The 24256-nt window shown below is 34.1% G+C and overlaps 1 protein-coding gene across 10 annotated transcripts in view; it reads left to right on the top strand.

Annotated features, from left to right (window-relative positions):
• AP5M1 (adaptor related protein complex 5 subunit mu 1) overlaps nt 1-24256 on the top strand; it is a 56894-nt gene that overhangs the window by 1157 nt on the left and 31481 nt on the right. For 6 of the 10 annotated variants that reach the window (XR_006218874.1, XR_006218875.1, XR_006218876.1 and 3 more), the window contains exons 2-8: nt 3344-3989; nt 7445-7672; nt 9709-9848; nt 10587-10672; nt 11036-11154; nt 14025-14121; nt 16934-17012. Coding sequence is in view for 5 of the 10 variants with exons in the window: in XM_007089032.3 (XP_007089094.1) it covers nt 3344-3989; nt 7445-7672; nt 9709-9848; nt 10587-10672; nt 11036-11154; nt 14025-14121; nt 16934-17012 (1395 nt within the window). In the remaining 5 variants the exon portion in view is untranslated. Of the gene's footprint in view, nt 1-3343; nt 3990-7444; nt 7673-9708; nt 9849-10586; nt 10673-11035; nt 11155-11540; nt 11669-14024; nt 14122-16933; nt 19870-24256 lie in introns of those variants that run through there. The other 4 variants (XM_042989783.1, XR_006218878.1, XM_007089033.3 and 1 more) reach the window with 4 other exon arrangements.

Consider the following 24256-nt stretch of genomic DNA (forward strand, 5'->3'; position numbering starts at 1 on the left):
CAACGTGGATATGAAAAATTCCCTCCTGGCAACCTAAACATTTGTTTTGTTCCTGAGGGCATCAGAGTTAGAGTTTACCATTTCCCCCTAATATATCTGGCTTACTTTGTTGTTGCTGCACCTCAAGCAAGGAGTTTTAATAGTATTCATTGGTACGGTTAATCAGCCTCACTGGTTTATCCAAGAACTTACATATTACCTTGAGTATCCTTATTTCTGCCACTCTCCTCCTCCTCACAGGTAACTCTCATATGTTTGTTGCTACCCTTTTATTTCTGTGTTTGTCTATGCATTTTTCAAATTACACAATTAAGTGTGCTATAGACTTCATTTCCTTTTTCTGCATTTGCCAGACTTCTCAGCACTATTTTAAAGAAACGTCCATGTTACTTTATGTTCATGCAGAGCAGCTCTTCCCAATAGAATTTTCTGCAGTAATGGACATGGGAAGTGTTCTAAATCTGTGCTTTTTAATATTGTAGTCACTAGCCACATGTAGCTATTGTGCTTTTGAAATGTGGCTATTGTAACTGAGGAACTCAGTCTCGTTTAATTTTAATTTAAGTTTAAATAGTCACACGTGGCTAGTGGCTCCTGTTTTGGACAGTGCAGATTAAGCCCATTGCTCTGTTGTACCCTGTGGTCTACATCCTCCATATTTTACCTATATCCTTCCCTTAATGATGATATCCTGGGTTGCTTCCAACTCAGCCATCCAGAATAGTGATGCAGTAGATAGCCTCAAAAGGTCCATAGGACATATCTTTGCTGATTTTGACTAAATATTGCCAACTAATTAGCTCCTCGGAATACTTTAACAGTCAACACTCTTCTCATCAGCAGTGAGCAAAGGTTCCTATATCTCCATTCCATCCCAACATTTATTCCAGTTTTTGCCAATATTGGTGTAAAGGATATCTTATTTTCATTTGCATTTCATTGTGTAGCAATGATTGTTAGCCCTTTGGATTTCCTCTTCTGTGGATTGCTTGTACATATCCTTTGTCCATTTTATCTTTGAGAGTTGCTGTTTGTTTTCCTGTTAATTTGCACGAGTTCATTGTGTATTCTTGACATTAGGCCTATGTCATTTCTAGCTACGATAGGTATTTTCTCTCATTTGTCGTTTTCAACTTTATCCCTTGGTTAAATAGAAACCACTAATTTTATTACTATCACAGTAGTACTTTGGGGATTTTGTAGAAGTTTTTCTCTACCCTTATTTCACAAGCTATATTCTTAAATTATCTTCTCTTAACTTTATCATTTTGCTTGTCATGTTTAGATCTTTAATCCATCTTCAGGTGTGGTGTTAATAGAGGAATCCCCTTATATTTTTCTCTATTGTGTGGGCCAGTTTTCCTGCATATGTTTAGTATATTTTTTCAGTATATATATTTTTCATTGATTTCTGGGATTATTGATAGTTGATATGTCTCCCATATAAATATTGGTCTGTTTCAGTTCTATTACTTTATTTGCCTATTCTTGCACCGGTACCATACTGTATTTATATCTGTGGCTTTGTAGCTTATCTTAATATCTCACAGAGATGAGATTTTTTTTAATGCTTATAAAAATAAGTTCCTTAAAGAAGTCATGGTTGTTTTCAGAAGATTTTTCTCAATTGTACTTAGGAATTTCAGAAGAAAAATTCAGATATGTTTGGGTGGGCTTTTCAACATCTCTGTGGAGGCAGTAAGTTTTATTGTTTTCAGTTTTCTGATTCCTTGGAACTGATGTAAGGGCTAAACATAAATGCTCCGGCATATTACCCATATATATGCCAAAGGATAATGGCTATCGTTTAAGATTTTTAAAAGCAGATGACCTTTCCTGCATGTGGTTACTTTTTCCCAAAACAAAACTTGGTCTAAATTCTGATTTAGAAGTTTACTGTCCAGAAACACAGTAATAGTATCAGCTTAAGTATGGCTTAGGTTGTTATTGTACTCTATGATTATAGGGCCAAGGTCTGAGTTCTATTTTAGAAAAGGTATAGAATAAATCTGAAATGATAGGTTGAGTTATCCAACAAAAATATTTATTGAGCACATATCAAGGCATTATATACACTCCCAGATTAACTTCTTATCTGTACATTCAATATTGAGATTCTTACACTTAAGAAGGACTTTAATTATCCTCTAGATAACCAGAGGATAAGACACTGGGCTAGAGTTTAGTTCAAAATTCTCAACCTTTCTTATCCAGAGACTCAGAGAAAGAAAGGGCATTCTTTCTAAGCCATTACTGGAGAGCTAATTATTTTCCTTTCTCAATCAAAAAAGTGCATCAGAATATAAGTGAGTGAGGTTCATTAATATATAAATAACTTTGAATACATTCTTATTTTTCTTCTTAAAAATTATTAGTAAACATCAAAAACTTATTAGTGGTATTAGTGCAAAAAAATTATTTTGGCTAAGTTTGTTCTTGATCCTTGGTGAGAATTGCTTATATATTCTTTAGCTGCCCCTTTATTTTACAAATAAGAAAATAGATTTAGGAAAGTGGGTGATTTACACAGAAGTTAATAGCCAATAAATGACTTTATTCTGGACATTAGAGTGGAGGGAAAAAGAGTAGGAAAAGTACATTTTCTTTTAAACTGTAACATATCATTCTGCAAATGAACAAAAGCATCTTCTAGTCTTTTTCCCGCCAAAAGGATAAATTAGTAACTTACTATTAAGTCTAGGACATGCAAACCATAAAAGATTATTCAGTTTTTATTATTTTTATTATCTCATAATATCTTTCAGGGCCATAGAGATAAGCAGTTTTATTACTAAAATGTTCTTATATTTTAAGGAGTTGGCAAGAAGACTCAGGGTATTTTGCTATTCACTATTAGTTGAGTAGAATAGAACATTCCTTTTACATTTGTATCATCTCAACTAGTGAATCCAAAGTTGTGGAGGGTTAAATTGAACCTGCTAAGATGGAATCAGAAAAAAAGTCCTTATAGATGCCTAAAATGTATCCAAGTATGTGTACCTGGCTGACCAAGTAGGAATCTGAGTGGCCAAAGAGACTAGAATTTTGAATTAGAACTGTGTGCTATGCCTATTTAAAAAATTAAATTGAAGTATGTTCAGTAATAAATGACTTTATAATTTGAGATAATATGCGAACAGTTACATAACTGTTATACAAAAGTTAGTTGTTACAGTAGAAATTTAACATGGAATATATTTTTTTGGTTATGGTTTTTGTGGATATGTGTATGTATTTGTTATCGTGTTTTGTTATTATGGTTAGCCTTGTGTTTTAGGGTTTTTTTTCTATTTTTATTTTCCTTGGAAGAACCATTCATAATATTTTTGTTTCCACAATAAAGACGGTATCCAACTGTTGAAAAACGAGCCAAAGTCTTCAATGGAGCAAGTTATGTGCCTATTCCTGAAGATGGTCCCTTTCTTAAAGCACTACTCTTTGAACTTAGATTATTGGATGATGATGAGGACTTCATAGAGAGTCGTGATAGCTGTTCACACATCAATAAAACATCCGTCTATGGGCTCCTCATAGGAGGTGGAGAACTCTGGCCAGTTGTTGCTTTTCTGAAGAATAACATGATATATGCTTGTGTTCCACTAGTTGAACAAACTTTATCCCCTCATCCACCGTTAATTAGCATTAGTGGAATTTCACAAGGCTTTGAACTTCTTTTTGGAGTACAGGATTTTCTTTCCTTGAGTCAAAAAAATGACACTGAGCTAAATACAAAATTGAACCAATTACCTGATTTGCTTCTACAAGCTTGTCCATTTGGAACTTTGTTGGATGCCAATTTACAGAATTCATTGGATAGTATTAATTTTGCTTCTGTGACTCATTCACAAAAACAGCCAGCCTGGAAAGTTGGAACATACAAAGGAAAACCACAAGTTTCTATTTCTATCACCGAAAAGGTAAAATCCATGCAATACGATAAACAGGATATAGCAGATACATGGCAGGTCGTTGGAACTGTCACTTGCAAGGTAAGATTTTCTCTCATACTTGTTTTATCATACCATTTAACACATACGGAGAAAAGTAAAATTTTCTGACTTTATTTTACATTGTTATATGACATTCTTGATTTGTCTCATAAACAGCAGTCATTAAATGTTAGATTTGTGTGAAATTTTGTAATATTACCTTTTTGCATTCCTTATGAATTGTATTAGTTATATATTGCTGCATATTGATTTGCCTCATTATCCCCCAAATAAACATTTATTATCCTCATAGTGTTCTATGGGTTAAGACTTCAGGAACAGCTTAGATGGGAACTTCTAGCATGAAGTCCATCATGAGATCACAGTCAAGATTGCAGCTAGAGCTATAGTCACCTGAAGGTTTGATTGGGGCTGGAAAATCTACTTGCAAGGTGGCTAACTCACATGGCTAGCAAATTGTTGGTGGGAGGGTTCTGTTCCTTTCCATGTGGACTTTTCAGTAGGCTATTTAAAAATCTCCTCACAACTTGGTAACTAGCTTCCTATAGATCAAATGAGAGATCAGATGAGGGAGACAGAGAAAGAGAAAGAAGGTGCAGGTAGAAGCTATCCTTTTTATTACCTAAGCTGAGGTCAGATGACATTACTTCCACCACTTTGTTCATTAGGAAAAGGTCACTAAGTCCAGTCCACATTCAAGGCAACTAGAATTAAGCTCCATCTTTTGAAGAGTAATGTCAAAGAATTTGTGAAAATATTTTAAAACCATCATACCTATTTTCCATTTTCTCTAAAAAGGATGAAATTGACAAATCTCTGACTTAATATCTAAAACCATTTTGAAGGGCTCTTGTATTATTTAAACAAGTTGGTAGGTTAATGTAGGGTTCTCTGGTTTAAGGTTAGAAAATAGGAAATGACAATAGAAATAATACTATTATCACTTTGGGATCCCTGGGTGGCTCAGTCCAGTTAAGTGTCTCAACTGTTGATTCTGGCTCAGGTCATGATCTCACAGTTATGATATCAAGCCCCATATTGGGTACGACTGGGCGTGGAGTCTGGTTAAGGTTCTCTCTCTCCCTCTCCTTCTGCCCCTCCGCTGCTTGTGCTTGCTTGTACGCTGTCTCAAAAAAAAAAAAAAAAAAATCAGGTAAGTTCTAGGTCCCTTCTGTGTTTTATAATTCCTGGTTAAAATTTCAAATTTATATATGCCAGGTTTGTTTAAAAGATAGTATTCAGGTTTCATCTAGAATTTCCTCATTTAATAGTAAAAGACTGATGATCTGATATTTTAAATGACTAGATGGCAGATAATCCATTGGTGGTTTTCGTAGTGGTTGCAATTTTCCGATCCCTTTAAGAATATTAGACTGTTAGGGGGTGCCTGGGTGGCTCAGTTAAGCATCAGACTTCAACTCAGGTCATGATCTCACTACCTGTGAGTTCAAACCCTGCAACGGACTCTGTGCGGACAGCTCAGAGCCTGGAGTCTGCTTCAGATTCTGTCTCCATCTCTCTCTGCCCCTCCCCTGCTTGTGCTCTGTCTCTCTCTCTCAAAAATAAACATTTAAAAAAATTAAAAAAAAAGAATATTAGATTGTTAGGATATTAGACTAATTTAATAAGCACAAACTGAATATTTAAACATTGTAATAGTATTTGCTATTAATATTTGCTCATTTTATTATCTCCATAAATATCAAAAAAACCTTTTTTTTTTTGGTTCTTGCTAGTTCACATATAGAGAGTGAAGTAGCAGATGGTTTAAAAGTCAAAACACTAAAATATTTTTAAGTTTTATGGTAAGGTTATTAGGCATTTTTTTTCCCAAATGTGATAGACATTATTGTAACTGTTACCAAAAGACCTTAATGAGGTACTAATTATATGTGGTACTGTTCATAATGCCTGCCTGCTGTCTAAGTGCTTACGTTGTATAGTAGATGTATTCTTGAATTCACACATATGTCAAGCAGTAGATAAAAGCATAAAAAAGTGAAGCATGTCATATTAGAATGGAAAACAAAGGTGGGGTCCACAACTAGAAAAAGATACCTAATCAGTAAGCATTTTTTGAGTGTCTCTTATACATAGCAATGTGCTAGGCACTAGAAATACAAAGAAAGATATAACAATTTTTGCTTTCAAAGAACTTAAAGCTTCAAGAGGGAAACAAACAGGGCACAAATACCTATGGGGGTGGGCAGTTATTGCATGATGCAGACTGTATATGATAGAACTAGCTGCTTGCATTTGAAGCTGAGCATTATACCTGCTGGGTTCTACTGACTCTTAAAATACTTGTTCATATCTAACCAAACAAAACATATCAATAAGCCTTTATGGCCCAATTGACTAGTTTTAATTGGGGGCTTTAATAGAGGGAAATGTCAAGTTAGAGTTGAGATAGAAAGGAAAAACCCGATTACCATGAACATATAGGTAAGGTGTATCATTCTGGTTGGGTCAGAAAAAGAGCCATAAGGGGTACCTAGGTGGCTCATTCAATTAAGCGTCCAACTCTTGATTTCAGCTTAGGTCGTGATCTCACAGTCCTGAGATCAAGCCCTACATCATGCTCCACGTTGAGCGTGGAGCTTGCTTAAGATTCTCTCCCTCTCCTGTACCTCCCCTGCTTGCACTCCCTCACATGTACTCACATGCTCTCTCTCTCAAAAAAAAAAAAAAAAAAATTACAAGTTTTAGGGGAGTAAAGGTATTTAATATAGGATTTAGGGCTTACTGAAAATAATAGTTAATTTAAAACATCATGAAAGTGTGAAAAATGATTTTGAAATCTGTGAAGCTCATACCAGATGGAAGAGGAATTGAGAGAATAAAAGTTTCTGATCTTCTGGCTGCAGCCTTCTAGAAATAGTCACTAATGACTGTGGTCTGGAGAAGTCAGAATTTGCAGAGAATTCTGAGATGCCACCATGTTGACAGCCTTGAAGAAATTCATGGAAAGGACTGCAAAGTGCTACATTTGGCCAGCACAGCCTTAAAGCAGGAGCTCAGGGAGAGGTTCTGTGAAGCTGTCATATCTGGCTTCCATAACCTTCCCAAAACACTGGCTTCACAGCTTCAGGGTAGAAAATGATGAAAGAGGTAGATTGGGAGCCAAACAATGAAAGACTTAAAAGTAATGCAAAACTGAGGGGGAACTATTGAAACACCTTGAGCATGGATACAATATATTTAAAGTTCTGTTTTGTTAAGATAGCTCTGGAGGGTGGATTGATTAGAGGAAAGCAAATCTAGGGACTTAAAATAGCTTTTCAAGGGTTTACAGGCCTTTAGGAAGTCTCTCCTAGTCTCTGGCTTGGAATCTGAGTATGATAGAACGACTAACCAGAACACAGAAAGCAAGAGCAATACCTTGAAAAGTGAGTTAAGCTGTGAGAAATGACTTAGATAAACTCAGAAAAGCCTCACCCAGAAGACGTATGCTTCTAAGATCTTGGTAATATCTGTTTCTGTTTTCATTGCAGTGTGACTTAGAAGGAATCATGCCAAATGTTACCATCAGCTTGAGTCTCCCCACCAATGGGTCTCCACTTCAGGATATTCTAGTTCATCCTTGTGTGACTTCTCTTGACTCTGCCATTCTGACTTCTAGTAGCATTGATGCAATGGATGATTCTGCATTTAGCGGACCTTACAAATTTCCACTCACACCTCCCTTAGAGTCATTTAACTTATGCTACTATACTTCCCAGGTAAGCAATCTTGGCAAAGTTGAGACTTTGTCAATCTTCATGTTTATGAATCATTGTAAACAAATCATTCATACTTTTGGCCCACATGAGAACTTTTGGTTATTTATTTACCAGATAATAATTGATGAATGAAGATGAAGATTCAGTTCTTTGAATAGGATGCCTCTTTTCTCTGGTGTCTGTTACAGCACTGAATTGTTTTCAAAGTCATGGGAGTTATTTTTTTTTTAATGCTTCCTAATAAGGATTCCATGAACATAAGGTAGATCCTACTATGATGTCGTCATGGTTTGAATCATGAACATAAAATACCTGTAATCTCAGGCAACTGTTGTTACAAATACATAATACTATTTTTAAAGGTTGCTTATTGAATAACTGCTGTGTCAGACACTGTCCTAGGCATGTTACATGTGTTTTCTCCAGTACTTTTAAAACCTTTAACGTAGGTATTACTAGCCCCATTTTACAGATGAAGAGAGTCTCAGAGAAGTTAAATGACATGCCCAGGGTCATATAACTGGTAAATAACAGAGCTTAGATTTGAACCCACACTTTCCACACTCTAAAACCTAACCTTCTTTTTACTATACCATTTGTCTCTTGTCCTAATTGTGAATCAGTAGATTAAAAAAACCTACTCTGGGAATGCAAGCTGGTGCAGCCACTCTGGAAAACAGTATGGAGGTTCCTCAAAAAACTAAAAATAGAACTACCCTACAACTACCCTACCTACAACAAGCAATTGCACTACTAGGCATTTCTCCACAGGAAACAGGTGTGCTGTTTCGAAGGGACACATACACCCCAATGTTTATAGCAGCACTATCAACAATAGCCAAAGTATGGAAAGAGCCCAAATGTCCATCGATGGATGAATAGATAAAGAAGATGTGGTATATATAGACAATGGAGTATTACTTGGCAATCAAAAAGAATGAAATCTTGCCATTTGCAACTACATGGATGGAACTGGAAGGTATTACGCTAAGTGAAATTAGTCAGAGAAAGACAAAAATCATATGACTTCACTCATATGAGGACTTTCAGAGACAAAACAGACGAACATAAGGGAAGGGAAACAATATAAAAACAGGGAGGGGCACAAAACAGAAGAGACTCATAAATATGGGGAACAAACTGAGGGCTACTGGAGGAGGTGTAGGAGGGGGGATGGGCTAAACGGGTAAGGGGCAGTAAGGAATCTACTCCTGAAATCATTGTTGCACTATATGCTAACTAATTTGGATATAAATTTAAAAAAATAAAAAATAAAATAAAATAAATTTAAAAAAAGAAGGTAGAGGCAACCAAAAAAAAAAAAAAAACCCTACTCAAGCTAGCTTACATAAAAGGAATTTATTTTGATAATGCAAGAAGCAATCTTGTCATTCAAGGATAAAAAGCATACCTAGCCTGTACTAGGAATAGAACCAGAAAATGAAAATTAAAGTCACTCTGTACCAAGGTGTACACTGTCTGTCTCATCTCTGCTTCTCAGTTTCCTCTTCCAACTTGATTTCTCTGCTTCCACATGACCTATAGCTCTAAGTTATACTACATAAATAGAGTCTATTTATTACTTTAGATATACTAGAAGAATGACTGGCTCTCTCCAGCCTACAGATAGTTTCTCCTCCAATTGGTTATTGGTAATCAACTGAGTAAGCTACTGCTGAGCCAAAGGGTGGGTAAGTCCTGCTGTCATAGGACAGCAGGAGCTGTGAGGAGGCATCAGTGAGCAATATGTCTAGTGCATGTCTTATGTTGCAGGTCATAGAGAACCTGGAGGAGGGGAAGCTGGATGAGTAAGAGGAAAAACGATGTATTGCATACCTTGTAAGGCACCTTTCTCATCACTGGAAATAGAAAAATTCCTACCTTTAGAACAAATAGAGCTCCATCATCTATTATCAAAACAGTTTGGAGTAATCTGTATATAATAACTACTGCAAGGCCTTTTTCTCAATCATCATTGGTATTTTAGATCCATTAACCTAGGAATTATACAAAAATTTGTTTATGTTTGTTTCCAGGTCCCTGTTCCACCGATTTTGGGTTTTTATCAAATGAAAGAGGAAGAAATACAAGTAAAAATAACAGTTAATTTAAAACTTCATGAAAGTGTGAAAAATAATTTTGAGTTCTGTGAAGCTCATATACCTTTTTATAATAGGTAGGAATAAAACGTGATGCCATGATTTCTGCCTTTCTTAGTACATTCCCACTGCCCTACAATAAATTATTTGTCTTTGTTTTTTACCTTATTTTTAAGATCTAAAAATTTTATTTTATTCAAATGAATCCTGATTCTGAATCAAAACTTAGTCATACAAATAATCTCTTTAAGAGACTTGTTTAAGACCATGTTTAAGAGATTAACCTAGTTTAATCTCTAAACTTGCTAGTAAATATAAATTTAAAAGCAGTGTAGCTTCTTTCGGGATTATTTCACTCCTGGCTTTATTTCTAGCAATTTCTCTGTGCTGTACGTACAAGTCAACCCAACTATCAGCTACCTGGTGAATTAAGCCAATCATATCATAAGATTACATTGTCATCAGTTCTGTTTTTATTTGTTCTACAGTATAGTTCTTTTCACGGGATGCCAAAATCATAGTTTTAATGCTATGTCAATCTATATAACTGTATTAATACATGCTATATGATTTTATAGTTGTTTTTAGAATTAATGAAATGCACATCATCACCAAAAATGTTTATTGTGTTTCTGGTGTTTTTTGAGGTATAATATTCGTTATTTGTTCTACTTTATTCTGCAAACTTGAATACAGATCTGCTTTGTATGTTATACTTATAATAAATAACACTAGCAAGATTTGACTTAGATCTCTTAAAACTTTTCTATTTATGATCACTTGTTCTTTCCGTTGTGTCCTTTTCTTTTTTAAAGGGGTCCAATCACACATGTGGAATACAAAGTGAGTTTTGGCCAGCTTGAAGTGTTTCGAGAGAAAAGCTCATTGGTCTGGATTATTGGTAAGCTTCTATTTATTAACTTTTTTTCATTCATTTGTTGTAGAATAAAATAGTTAAAATTGTTAAATAGTTAAAATGGTTGATTGGTAGGGGCACCTGGGTGGCTCAGTGATTAGTTAAGTATCTGACCAGGTCATGATCTCACACTTTGTGAGTTCGAGCCCCACATCAAGCTCTGTGCTGACAGTTCAGAGCCTGGATGGAGCCTGCTTCAAATTCTATGTCTCCCTCGCTCTTAGCCCCTCCACTGCTCACACTCTGTCTCTCTCTCCTTCAAAAATAAATAAACATTAAACCAATTTTCTAAATAAAAATAAATAAATAATAAAATAAAATAGTCAGTTGGTGCATTTGTGTTCTTAGGACAGAAGTTCCCCAAATCAATGGAAATTAATCTTTCTGGAACTGTAACTTTTGGAGCCAAGAGTCATGAGAAGCAGTCATTTGATGAGATTTGCATTGGAGGTACAGCATATTTAAAGGTAAATACATTTATATGGCTCACCACATTAGAAAACTTGCGTTTCTTTTTAAATTTTAAATACATCTAATTGATTTTTAACGTTTTCTAGCCATTTTTTGTTGGAGAAACTTCTTGTCTGTGCTAAGTCCTTTTTAAGATTTTTTCGTGCAATTTCTATTTAGTATTAGTCACTTTCTGTTTCACTTAATATGTAACAAATTTTAAGGTGAAACACTTAACTATAACTTTAACACATCAAATAAACCAAGTTCTATCTATCCAGCTCTTAGTTATCACATTCAACATTTGTATACAAAAAATATAAGATGTAGCCCTTGACCTCTGGGATTTTCCACCAATACATGTCAATAATTGATCAATGCTAACTGCTTTTGGTATTTGAAGGAAACAGTGAGCACTTCTGACCAAAGTGGTCAAGGAAAGTTTTGCAGTAGAGATGGAGTTTAAGCAAAACTCTGAGGCCCAGATAAACATGAAAATGAAGCTTTGAAGATTGATGAACATTTATATAGGTAAATAAATGACTTAATCAAAGGAATGAATGGTAACAAAGCATGCTTAGGGGCCGTGCTAGAAACAGTAGTAACACATAAGGCTGGATAAGTGATTTAGGTCTAGATTATAGCTTTGGAGGGTTTGCATTCTAACTTTTATTCTTTTGTTAGAAAATGTTATACTTTTTTTGAATATGGGAGTGGTTGGTCTCTCAGAAAACAGTACTTTACGAAGATCAATCTGGAATGGATGTGAGAAGGTAGGTAGAAAAAAAATAATGAAACTTGAGAGAGAGGAACTATTTTTTAGCTATATTAGTATTCCTGATGAAAGGTAGTAAGTTAATGATGCTGAAGGTCACAGAAAGAGAGACTGCTGGACATGCTGTGATAAAGGTAAAGTATTCATCACTAATTAAATATAGAAACAAGAAATGGTTTTAAGCCCAAGATTAAAAAAAGAAAAATGTGGCTTAAATCACACTTGAAACTCCAAGAGGGCAGAGACCATGTGAGTGTCATACATTCATTGTTTTATCACCAACATCTAGTTCATTCTCTACCACATAAATATTTGATGAAGGATGAATATATTTAGAAGAAAGTACTAATATGGAGCAAGTTGGGAGGAAGTGGGTTTCATATCATGTATGTTGCTGGTAATAGCAACATATCTCAGTGTAAGTGTCCAGTAGGCAGCTAAAAACCTGAAGCTTGAGTCTTAAGAGAGAGCTCAACAGTATATAATGGCTTAGGTGTTATCTGTGCGGAAAAAATAGTTGAGGCAGTGGAAATGAATAAGATCAGAAAAAGAGAAAATAAGAGAATGATTTAGAAGAACCAGTGAGAAGAATTGAAGGGGTGATCAGAAAAGTAAGGAAAATCTAAATAGAATGGTAAAGAAATCAAAAAATAGAGATTGAAATCTATATATAAAGATAATTAGAGGAAATGGTAATGAAGTCTGAAGTACACTAGTGATATTTGTTTCTTCCATCTTGACTTCAGCTATGCCCACAAGCTTTATTTCAGAGATTATTATAAAAATTCTTATTTCCAGATAGTTTTCAGAAAAAATGTGGGATGTCACTACATTGTAGGTCTTGCAAACGTAGGGATTCTGACTTTTGTAATTTATTTTCATCCCCTACTCAGTTATAATCTTTCATCCCCTACTCAGTTATATGTATAAACATAATACATATTTGTGTTTACTGAATAGATTTATTTTTATAATATCTAGTTATGTGGAAATCAATCTTGGCATAACTTTCAGCATCCAGAATTATACCAAACAAACAAGCAAAAGCCCTTTACTATTAGAGTTTGAGATGCAATAGGAAAAAACTTGCTTTGAAGACTTGAAAATTTACATTCTATGTATGTGGATCAGTTAGTTTGGCAATCAAAAGGAGAAACTTAGGAAGTGGGAGAAAATTGCAGGGATGGGAGCTAGAAGAAAAAAAAAAACATAGAAAAGGTATCAGGATATTACAAATTTGGCAGCTTTGAGCAGCAAATATGAGAACCACAGCAAAAGGAGACTGGTGCTCCCTCATAAGACAGATACCTTTCATAGTTCATCTGAATATCATTGTGACTCAGGCACCCCACCACTATGCCTTCAGAGAAGGTGTTAACAGCCCTTTCTACAATATAATAATTGGCATTTATACCGATGATGCCACATTATCAATTAACTCCAGAAATATGGATTACATTCTAGAAAGGTTTTATAGGTGAGAGAAAGGATGATTTCTAAGCTTAATTCTATAAAAATTAAATTTCAGTTTTCTGGAAAATTAAGCAGAATATCTCATTCCCTCCAAACACCAGATAAACTGTTTCAGTTTTAGTAATTGCATTGTTGGGTTTTGCTAGAAAAGTGTATACATACATTTTTCTGCCTGTAAAAGAATTATGATCTGAAATATATCACAGCAAGATAGCCTTAGAGCTAGAGAGGACATACAGAGCACCAGACACCCTAGGGGAAGAAGCACCAGCTTTTGTTGTCATTTGGGTCTGAGTTCAAATGCCAGCTCTTCTCCTTACATTCTGGGATGCTAATCTTTCCCATCTCTGAACCTCATTGCCTCATTTATAAAATAAGGATGCTTTGCAGTGTAGATTAGTGTCCATATTAGTGAAGCATCTGGTGTATATTAAGCACTTCATAATGACAACTTCACAAAGAAATGGTCTTAATAAAGGGGGAAAAAGTGTATATGTTTATGCATGCATGTGCGTACACACATTTTTATTTTGAGAGCTGTGTGAAGTAAATTCCTAAAATTGTGTCAAGGGAAAAAATGTAGCCATCACTTTTACCAAATAATCATCTCAATTTGGTATATTTCTCTTCTTTTTCTAGCTTCATTTTAGGATCTTAGATTATACACTCACTGGTTGTTATGCGGATCAGCATTCAGTTCAAGTTTTTGCATCAGGAAAACCAAAAATAAGTACACGTAAGTTGTAGAGATTCAGATTAACTTGAGGGAATAAAATGGCGCTATGCATTTACTACCTAAGATAAAATCTAACAGAAATAGAGAATAATGCCAATTTGTAAAAATTTTGACCTGATCCTATCCTGTGTAATAGTGTGTGTACTTTTTTGTTTTTTAAATTTTTTTTAATGTTTATTTATTTTTGAGAGAGAGAGAGAGAGAGAGAGAGAGAGACAGAACATGAACAGGGGAGGGGCAGATAGAGAGGGAGACACAGAGTCCAAAGCAGGCTCCAGGCTCTGAGCTGTCAGCACAGAGCCCGATGCAGGGCTGGAACTCACAAACCAGGAGATCATGACCTGAGCCGAAGTCGGACATTTAACTGACTGAGGCACCCAGGCGCCCCAGCAGTGTGTGTACTTTACCTTGCACTCTGCCTTCTCTTGTTTATACAATGGTCTGGATGAGCAAGGACTAGCATAGAGGCAAGCTTTAGTATAAAGTTGGATTTGTTTTGCTATAGTTATTCTTTGATTCAGAAGTTGTTCCCAGGGGCTTTGGTGTTGGACAGACAAAGGTTTGAGTCTGGTTCAGACAATTTATTACCAGTGTAACTTTGGGCAAGTTAGTAAACTTCTCAAAGCTTTAGTTTCCTCATCCATAAATGGAAATAATAGTACTGTTTACCTCAGGATTGTTATGAGATTTTGATAAAATTATATTGACCGAGTACTTAGCATGATGCTTATAGCCTATAGTATGGATTCAATAAATGTTAGATATGATTATTACTTAAATTTTTAAATATTTTTAGCAAATGCTGTAGTCAATGAGCAGTATTTAGCATCCTCTGCATTTTACAAATGGGAGTGCAATAGAAAGTTTCCAGCCTTCAGTGAGTTTGTTGGTTGTAAATAAATATATATACTGTATTTGAAAATACAGGGAGACAAAAAGATGATTCATTTATAAGTGAATCAGAATTATTTGATTCAGATCAAATATTTATAATAACATAGAACAGAAAAGTAGCTAGAATGAGGTTAAGTTAGTTAAATGTAAGCAGACCTCTTTACCTCATGTATTAAGAAGAATAAAGGTATTAAAATCAGATATATAGTTCTTAAACTAAGGATTGTAGTCCCCAAAATAGGTAGGATAAGACAGGACTTTGTACTTGAAAGTTTCAAAAGAATTACAGAACTTAGAACTATAGAAGTCTAAGCAATTGTGAATGGCAATAATAAATTCTGTGTAATGTAACCAGAATAAGTCATATTCTTTATCTCCCTAGGATTTCTCTGTTCTCTCATTCATCATTCTTTTGGTTGTATTTTAAAGAAATGCATAAACATGAAAGAGTCTTCATAATGCATTTTTTTAATGAGGGCAAAATATGAGATATATCAGGTTAGACAAACCAGTGGTTTTGTCTAAATACAAATATTTTGGATTCTATCTATGGGATACTGAATGCAAACAGATAAAATTTTAGACTGTGGGACAATATTTTAGGTTGTCTATGTTGTCTCTTTAGGTAATGTCTAAAATATTTTAAGTATCTTATTAATATTAACATATTGTAGTAATTCTCAGGGAACATAATATAGGATGGGACATTTCAGTAATATACCTGCTTCTTAATGTAATTAATTTATATTTTAATATAAATTAATATGTTACTATGTTCAATAAAAGATCATTTTAAATGCATAATTATGACCAGTCTTTTATTTCCTTCCTCTCTTAGTTTCAGAACATGACTACCACTTTGTGCATCTTCACAGTAAAATCTATTTTTGTAATATATAACTTAGTTCTGAAACTATTAACGACGATAATAATGTTTATTTAAGTAATAGTAGCTAACAGTTATTGCTCACTTTGTGCCAGGCACAGTTCTAAGTATTCTATGTGTGTTAACTCATTAATCCTCATGGCATCCTATGTAAGAATTATCTCCATTTTACAGATGAGGATGCTAATGGAACGTGGGGGTTAGGGTCACATACGTAGTAGATGGCAGGACTGGGACTCAAACCAAGCAGGCTGGCTTTGGAGCCGGCGCGCTTAACCAATATGCTGTGTTGCCTTTCGATGTTACTAGGTTCTCAGACTGAAAAAGATAAATCAATAACAAGGTAATACATCCTACCTTTATCTTCTTCATTATGAAGAAGGAAGGTAAAAAAGGCAGAATTAGATATTTAGTGATATGTGTCATAACTAGAATTTACATGGATCTAGCTCCAAGTGAGCATTATTATCTCAAACTTACATATCAGAAAACTTGAGTTCGGAGAGGTTGTCATTTGTTCAAAGCTATAAAGGTATTAAAACAAAAAGCTTAAATTTGATCAGAACTTTAAGAAACCATCGAAGCAACTTTTTAAGACTATTACTAGAAAGTTGGATATTTATTTCTATCTCTGAAACTTTGGGAAAAGAATAGTAAGATCAGAGGACCATGGTAAAGAAGTTACTGAAGGGAAACCAATAAAAAATTTTTAGTTTTTTTGTAGTTGACATAATGGTCCATAAGAAACAATTTAGGGAAACCATGAGAAAATTGATAGAAGTAATATGAGTAAGGGATATTGGCATAAATTTGGCATAAGCTCAAAGATGGATTCATATATTTAATAAGCCCATATTTTTAAAGTTGTAAAAATTATAATGCCTTGATAAAGTGAAATTAAAATGAATATTTCAGAGTGTTGCCTTTCTTGAAATAATTGTGTCCCACAATTCTAAAATATCATGACTTTGCTGTCTCATTGAATTTTTGTTAAGATAATACAGTCTTACCATTTATTTCCTTTTTCTATAGACCGGAAACTAATTTCTTCTGACTATTACATCTGGAATTCTAAGGCTCCTGCTCCAGTAACATATGGATCATTATTACTGTAATTATCTCATATTTAAATAGGATTTATATAATGGTAACATAGTTCAAATCATTTGTCTTTTATTTTTAATGTGTATGCATATAAACTATGAATGAAAAAAAATCATTGAGTGATTTAATTATAAAAATGTTATTGTTTAATGTTTTTAGATTGACATAGTTTGAAAGAACATTTTAAAGGCTAATGTCTCCTATTTTGTTACCCTTTGATTTTATTCAAATAAGATTCAGAGCATAAAACAGTCATGATTCACTTTAGGCTTATTTTAGACTAGTCCTGGGTCACTCTACCATACATGCTCTTTCCTGTCCCTGTGGCAGACATGGCCAATCAGTCACAGGCTTCTTTCTCCACTGAGCCTTCCTGGATACGGGCTCAGTCTCCTCATTGCAAAGGTGCAGGCAGCCATTCCCAATGGATTGTAGATGGTGTGCAAGATAAAAAAACTCTTTAACCTTTCAAACCTGAGTAGTAAGCTCCTAGTACAATGTGTTGTTGCAGAATACCAGATACCACATCAGAAACCACTGTCAGTCTCTTGGAAAAAAAACAAAAACAAAAAACAAAAAAACAGTCAATGAAAACAAAGTAATGTTGTTTAATTAGTAACCTGTTCTTAATCAGAACTATCTTATTGACTAATAAAGAATCTGCATAATTCTATATAAGGTGTTTGTTTATCTGTTCTAGAGTTACTTTACTTTTCAGGTGAACTTACTAATCTGCCACAACAACATTTTGCTCAGGATGTCAGTAAGCATACTAAGAGGAGTGGGATACCTTCAAAAAATGAGCATAGTGTTTTTGTGATCACTTAATGCGTGCAAATTTTTAAAAATAAGTTTAGGAATAATACTGTTTTTCATGTTTATTATATGAAAGTTCTTAATGAATTCAGGTAAAAATTCAAAAGCTGTTCTGTGAGTAGAGAGTATTAGTCTTATTTCAATCTCATGTGGCATATTTTGTCACTCCTGCTTTCTTATTAGCATTCTCTTGATTTCTTTAGGAACCACCTGTACTCTTTATTCTCTACCTGTCTTTACAATTATATGTCTCATTCTATTTTCAAAGCAGTTCATTGTCAAGTTGGACTTAAAGTGACCATTCAAGAAAACATGAAATCTCAAGATCCTTAAAACTTAATCCATGTCAAGTTTCTTTTTACAGAATAGCATTAGAAGCATTATAAAAAATATGCATTACAGATTAATATTCAATTAAATTATCTCTTGGTTTCTATTTCTTAATGAGTCTCCTAAGGAAGAGCTTAAAGAAAGCTTCTAACTCCTTGAAAGAGAGCGATGATAGTTTGAAGGGATATTGCAAATAAATTTAGGATTTAAAATATGATTTTTTTAATTAGGGTCAATCTCACTCATTATAAATTCTCATTTTCTCAAGGCATTATCATGGCAGAATGCTCCATGTTCAAAATTATCCCAAGTAACAAAGAAAATAGAATAACTGCCTGACCAGGACTTTAACTTATTATTCTAGCTTAATCATAGATAATCAGTAGTAAAAACTTTTCTTTTGAAAGAAGGAAAAAGCCATTTCCCTTAAGTTATTTGATCTCTCTTAAACTCAAGGGAAGCTTAACATTTAACTTATGTTAATATTAATGGAGCCATTTGGACATCTTGATTATTGTATAAATGTTGGGTAGAGTACACTACAATAGGCAAGAGGCATTTATCTAGTAAGTACACAGATATTCAGTATAATAATCCCCTAGGGAAAACTTTCCTTACAAGCTATCAGAAAAACCAGTGAATCTTTGGTTTGACATTTCTAGAAGCCTGAGGAAAATGTAGGGAGTCCTGGAAAAGTATAGGGCGAAGGGGAACCTGATGCCATCTGTTGCCATTCCATTCTAACATAATGCTACAGAACTAAAACCAACTCATGTTTTCATCCTGTTGAGATCAGCTGGGCACACTGTGATGCTTTTGATTTTGTCTAGAAACCTGTCACTTCAGGATAATTTCTGAAGACAAAGTCTGTTTCCCGTTTGGTAGGTGACCTGTTTAATGTTTTCCCTGTGTCTGGGAACTCCTTAGTGTAATTAGCGACCTTTGAACTCCACAACTAATCCTGAGCTATTTTGTATTCCTTACTCATCTTTAAGGCTGGACCTTTCTTTTCTTCAGAGTCCGCTGCCACAATTAAAGAAGAAACAGCTGCATTTCAAAGGGATTCCGATTCCAGAAGCTTAATCGTGATTGACATGTTCTTATTCTAAGCTATAAGACACTCTTAAGAGTCCTTTCTTGGGTTAAAACTTCAATCATTTTCTAAAAAATTATCTCACTATGGATTTTATTCATTTTCTTTGATAACTATTCTTTGCATTTTTTAACTTGAAAGATGCTTTGCGTTTGTGGTGAATATGAGCATCTACTTCCAGTTAAAGATTTGGATGGTGTCAGACATACTCTAGACGCAAAATTGCTAAATTCCCTTTTAGTGCCAAAATATGATTATGAAATCTGATGTCTGTCGTAAGGGTAATTATTCTTCAGTAGACCCCAAAGGTACAAAAAGTGTTAAATTTCTGAAAACGGACTCAAAAAAATAGTTCATGATTTTCATAAAACCCTTCTTCATTTTTTACTAAACAATATTTTTAAAACTTTATAAAGCCAGCAGTACTCTTAGAGTATAAGTTAATACCTTTACACTGGTGGGCACTTTTTACTTTTCTTTTTTAGATAATCAGTGTGAACGTCAGGTTTGAAGTAAATGGCCTTCTCAGGAATTCTTAAGAGAATTATTTATATAAAAAGGCTTTTTTGATTAAAGAATAGTCTGTCTCATAAACTAATTTTTTCACACCAACTCAGTGTTTCTCAGTTAAAATTATTGTCGTTTTTATACATTGTGTGATTTAAGATCTTTCAAAGCACAATTTTATATACAGTAACAACTAATATTTTCTTTCATGTTGTATTATAGTATTTCAGGCTGCTTTATAGATATTCATATACCCCTGTACCACCCCTGAGAGGTAGGTAGGTCGAGTTATCATCCAGAGCCTCTGTGGGGACTGCTGCCATAGCAGAACGGTCGTTTCTAAGACAAAGGTCAGAAAAGGGATGTTAATAAACAGTCCTCAGGTTTAAGGGACTTTTTTAGGATTACATCTTAAATTCCAACAAATCAGATTTAGGAGTTACTGAAAGTGAAATTGATCCATCCCTCATCCAAACTTTGCAATACTTTCCTGTTCTGACATCATTTAGATAGTTAGCTGTATTATCAGATTAGAAACCATTGTACCCAGCTGCTGAAAGGAAAAGGAGGCAAAAAGCTAAACATGGGATGAATTCTGAACCTTTTAACCTGGCTGAAGTACGTTGGTCCCTGTTATGCAAATACCTTCAATCCTCTGCTAAGTTCAGTGGAAATAATTTTCTTGAATGACAGGTTTATTCAGCAAGGATTCAGTTGGTGATTAATCCCCCTTTGATCTAGGGTATTTCACTTAACTACCAGTTACCTCGTTCTGACAAAGTGCAACTGAGATTAGGGAGATCACTGGAACACTACCAGGGTGTGCGTTTATTCTCTCTAACCTTTTAAAGCAAGGGCCAAGAATGCAATTTATTTTCAGTATTTGAAGATGTAAAGTCCTGTCTGCTAAGTTAGAAAGTCAATTGAATACCAAATGAAGTTTATTTCTTACGTAATAGAACAAACATTTCTTTTTGCTTTGACTAACAATGATTTTAGGCAACATAGGCTTTGAAGAAAGAAGAAACAAAGACTATATTCTAAGTATATCTTCTAGTTTTATTTCATGTACTAGAGTGTATACTTATTGGCCCTGCGATAAACCCAAAATCAAAGCAATGGCTACAACTTAGGCTGAGAAAATGCTTCTATTTTTATTAAACTGCATGGTTTCTCCTCGCCCTCCCCCCCATTAAAAAAAAAATGTCATGCTATGTGGTAAAGAAATCCAATGGGGGAAACATGTAATACACAATTATTCATCTTAAGACTTAGGGTTTCAAAGCTTTATTTGTTAACTTTGTTCTTTCTTGAGGAAAAAAGGCTTGTTACATTGCCATCATAAGATAATCATGTTCTTTTTCAGAATGATGTTTTTTTCTATGAAGGTAAATGATGCCATTATAAAAACAATTCAGATTATTTTAAATTATTAAAATAACTGCCTCCCACTGTATTGCTCACTATTTTTTCTGCCTTTTTCTCATTTAATTGAGTACCTCTTCTTCCATAACTTTAAACCTTAAAATATTTTATGTAATTTTGCACAATATTTTAAGAATAAAATATTAAGATGTGTTTTATGCTAGGTTTCTCAAGAAGTTCACTTAAAACTATTATCAACCTCAATGTCAGTATTTATCATCCAAGATATCAAATTTGGAGATTTATTTTCAAGTATATTTCAAGTAGGTTTCAAGACTGACTCTTAAAAAAAGAAACAATGGTGTGTAACAAAATTGTTTTTTAGTATTAAATTATTATTAATTTTATTATTACTGACAGGGCATTTTTTAAATGCTTAATAATTGTTCATTATTCTAGTAGCAGTTTGCATTGTAAGTTGCATATATACATAACTTTCTTACACGTTTTTTGGCTCAAACATTTTGTGATCCAGTTTCTAAATTGAAACAATGTCTTATGCATATCTAATTCATGTTGGTGCCGAATCAGTCTCTCTAGTTTCAATTTAGTAACCAATCTGTTTTGAAATATCTTTTGATACCAAGTTACTTAGCCAGAGGAAAATTGAAAAGCAGAAAAAGACTTAAGATGGAAGGGCAGGATCCCCTGGCTATGTTGCTAAGAAACTAGTATTTTTAATAATTACTACTCTATGCAGTCAATATTTAGTTAATAAAATGTAATGTATTTTGAAATATGCTGTCAGAGAAAGACTATATCAAACGTGTATACATATGTATGTGTGTATTTGTATAATGTATATGTTAGTATGTGTGACTTGGTGGGTTTCCCTATGAAATATTTGTGTATCATGTCAAAGGAAGAATATTGAAGTCAAGTATCTTCTCTCTAAACATATTTATTAATAGTGATGGAGAGGTTCATTAAAATGAAAATTGCCAAAGAACTCATGCAATTACTCTAGAAGACGGTTACAGCTCTTAGGAACTGAAGCCTTTTCAACTAGTTTCTAATTTTTTTCATCAGCTATTTTATGGAGATGATAATATTGTCTATGTGTAGCCTGGAGAAGTCAATGCCTTTTCTGTATGATCAGTTTACTCTGAGGTCCAGATTGACTTCTCTAGGCCCTGACTAATCTGTGTAATTGTTGGCAGTGTGGTGCTAATGTAAGATGCACGCCATTTATGGATTGTCAGGTACCCTGGGATGGAAACCACCTGCTAAATTGTTTTTTCCAGTAAGACATGTGGAAATTTGTATGTCTTAATAATCCACTAAACATTTGAGGTCAAATTGTATGTTTCCTTTATATGTGTCTTCTTTTTAAATGACAGTTTCTGTAAAAACAATATTGCTTAGTTAACATACTAATAATAGAAATGAAAAATAAAAAAATTATTATCCCTCTTAAAATTTTTACTTTTTCTTTCAAAGGACTTGAGTGCCCTCTGCAGGCTATAAAGAGATAATTAATGACTATATTTAAACCCTGTGATTTTTTTCCCTTTTAGAAGCATAGCCTGGATTAAGTGCAATCCATTTTATTTATATTGTTAACTCTTTCATTTGCCAGTGATTGAAGAAAGAGTTTCTTTTCTTTGCCAGTAGTGTGAAAAATACTACCATTGAATTTTCCAAATCACTTAGCTGGGACTCTTTAAATGTTGGAACTATACACATTGGAACTAACCATACACATTCCCTCAAAGAAAGGAGATCAGGAAAACATTTAGCGATTTTCAAATTTGTTGGAGATGTGGAGAATAACTTGATTATTTCCCATTACATTTTAGAATATTATACATTTGATAAAGCCTTTTTCAGTGTGCACCATGTAAAAATTTTAAATTACATATGAGTTCTATGTATTGATCTTATTGATGAGTGATGATTGTGTTCAAGTTAAAAACCAAGGCCTCTTAGAATTTCTTTAAAGAAAGGATTGAACAGATAATGCTTCGTTGCAGTATTGTTGTATAAGTCTGCTAAATAGAAGGATCATTTCTATTGGAAGAGCAAACGGCGGAGGTTTCATTGAGTCCCTCATTTCAGTGTACCCATACTTTCTCAACAGGTGTAACAGTTCTGTTCTTAAAGATCTAGAAGTTCATTTTGTATATAAACTATAGAACTGAAGTGCCAGTGGCTTTCTGATTCATTTAATGCTACCAGGGAAACTAAATATGATGAGAACAGGAATGACTGGATCAAATTAATAGAAATAGATCTTTTTGCAAGCAACATAATGCTCCTGATCATCAACCTTGAAAAGTAAATTAGAACAAGCAAATTACTGTTGAAAAATTCTTTCAGCACTCTGCTGTTGCTACTCAGCTAGTCATGGCTTAGCCAGAGGCAAGGGAAAAATGCACTCAGTTTTGTATTAACAAAGGAAACATTATTAAAGGGAATGTTTACATTGTGTTTATTGAAGTGTTCAAAGAATATTTGTTGCATCTTCAACCTGCTATTCTCTAGCCTAGTGCATGAGTCATAATAAAAATGAGCTGTGTGTACATTTTAGAAAAATAACTGACAATTTAACTTAATTTGTTTCTGATCTATCTTCAAAATATTTAAGTATCAGACTTTAATACTTTCTTTTTTGAAGATTTTCATCTAAGAAATGTATCCCATAAGAAAAGACTCATTTGCTTGAATATACCTTCCAATTACTTCTAAATGCTTGGTAAAATTTTCTTCCCCCAAACAACAATGCATAAGAAATAATGAGCTAAAAATAAACAACAACAACAACAACAAAAAAAAACAGCTGTGAAATTATTGAAGTGAATGTGTAACAATATGTAATATGTGTATTGGAGAAAGAGCATGATAATTGTGAGAGCTTTTGTGAGTTGCAGTTATCTTGAACTACTTCATAAAAACTAAGTTGACAATAGACAAGACAGCAAATGATAACATGTCAATCTAACATTTAAACATTTAAGAAGTAACGGGGCGCCTGGTTTGGCTCAGGTCATGTACTCATGGTTCCTGGGTTCAAGCCCTGTGTCAGGCTTTGTGCTGACAGCTCAGAGCCTGGAGCCTGCTTCAGATTCTGTGTTTCTGTC

Source organism: Panthera tigris, chromosome B3 (assembly GCF_018350195.1).
Source record: "Panthera tigris isolate Pti1 chromosome B3, P.tigris_Pti1_mat1.1, whole genome shotgun sequence".
Lineage (NCBI taxonomy): Eukaryota > Metazoa > Chordata > Mammalia > Carnivora > Felidae > Panthera > Panthera tigris.